Genomic DNA, 1,177 nt, shown 5'->3' on the forward strand with positions numbered 1-1,177 from the left:
AGGCAGGAGACTTGCTTGAGCCCAGGAGTTGGAGGTTGCTGTGAGCTGAGATGCCATGGCACTCTACCCAGGGGGACAGCTTGAGGCTCTTGTCTCAAAAAAAAAAAAGAATTGCCGAAAGAATTTTAATGTTTAACCTAGCCATATCATTTCAATTTAACTTTACTATGAAGGCAGACCCTTTTTTACTGGAGCACATAACAAATATTAGCAACCCCTGACAGAATATACACCAGAGCTGGCGGGTTCAAACCCAGCCCAGGCCCACCAAACAGCAGTGACGGCTGCAACCAAAAAAAAATAGCCAGGCTTGTGGCAGGCGCCTGTAGTCCCAGCTATGTGGGAGGCGGAGGCAGGAGAATCGCTTGAGCCCAGGAGGTGAGGCAGAGGTTGCTGTGAGCTGTGATGCCACCACACTCTACCCAGAGCTTTGAGGCTCTGTCTCAAAAAAAAAAAAAGACTTTGAATTATGACATCAAATTTCTTTTTTATAATATATATTATTTTGATTTGGCACCCTACTCACTGAGCTACAGGTGCTGGCTACATAATTCAGGCTGGCAGGTTTAAGCCCAGCCCAGGCCTGCTAAACAGCAGAGACAGATACACACACACTGTTTTCTGTTTGTTGTTTTTTTTTTAATACAGTGTCTCACTTTGTCGCCCTCAGTAGAATGCTGTGGTGTCACAGCTCACAGCAATCTCGAGTTCTTGGGCTCAAGCAATTTTCTTGCCTCAGCCTCTTGAGTAGCTAAGACTATAGGTGCCCACCACAGCACCCAGCTATTTTTTTGTTGGGATTGTCATTGTTGTTGTAGCTGGCCCGGGTCAGGTCCAAACCTGCCAGCGTCCGTGTATATGGCCGGCACCCTACCTACTGAGCCATAGGCGCCACCATGGTCCTTTGATCTTTAATAAAATTGTTAACTTAAATATGTTTGCCTTATAAAGATCTTTTTTACTGAGCTATATATTATAATAAATATGAAAACTGTCTTGTTTATGGAATTTTCTACTGACTTTTTTATAAGTAAAAGGTTTTCAAGTTATTGTAACACTCTGCTAACACTGTCCAAATTTTGGAGTAAGCCTCTATTTGCTGTTTGAACAGGAAGCCATGCAATGTGTGGAAGAGCTGAATGCCCATGGTCTGCTACACATTTTTGTCAGAGTGGGA

General features: G+C 43.8%; 1 protein-coding gene across 1 annotated transcript in view; it reads left to right on the forward strand.

Annotated features, from left to right (window-relative positions):
- EIF4G3 (eukaryotic translation initiation factor 4 gamma 3) overlaps nucleotides 1–1,177 on the forward strand; it is a gene marked incomplete at its 3' end in the record, with an annotated part of 304,720 nt that extends 303,543 nt beyond the window's left edge. The window contains exon 28 of the mRNA XM_023509712.1: nucleotides 1,112–1,177. Coding sequence (XP_023365480.1) covers nucleotides 1,112–1,177 — 66 coding nt within the window. The remainder of the gene's footprint in view (nucleotides 1–1,111) is intronic.

The sequence above is a fragment of the Otolemur garnettii genome, unplaced genomic scaffold (assembly GCF_000181295.1).
Source record: "Otolemur garnettii isolate 467f Iridium unplaced genomic scaffold, OtoGar3 scaffold00009, whole genome shotgun sequence".
Taxonomy (NCBI): Eukaryota; Metazoa; Chordata; class Mammalia; order Primates; family Galagidae; genus Otolemur; species Otolemur garnettii.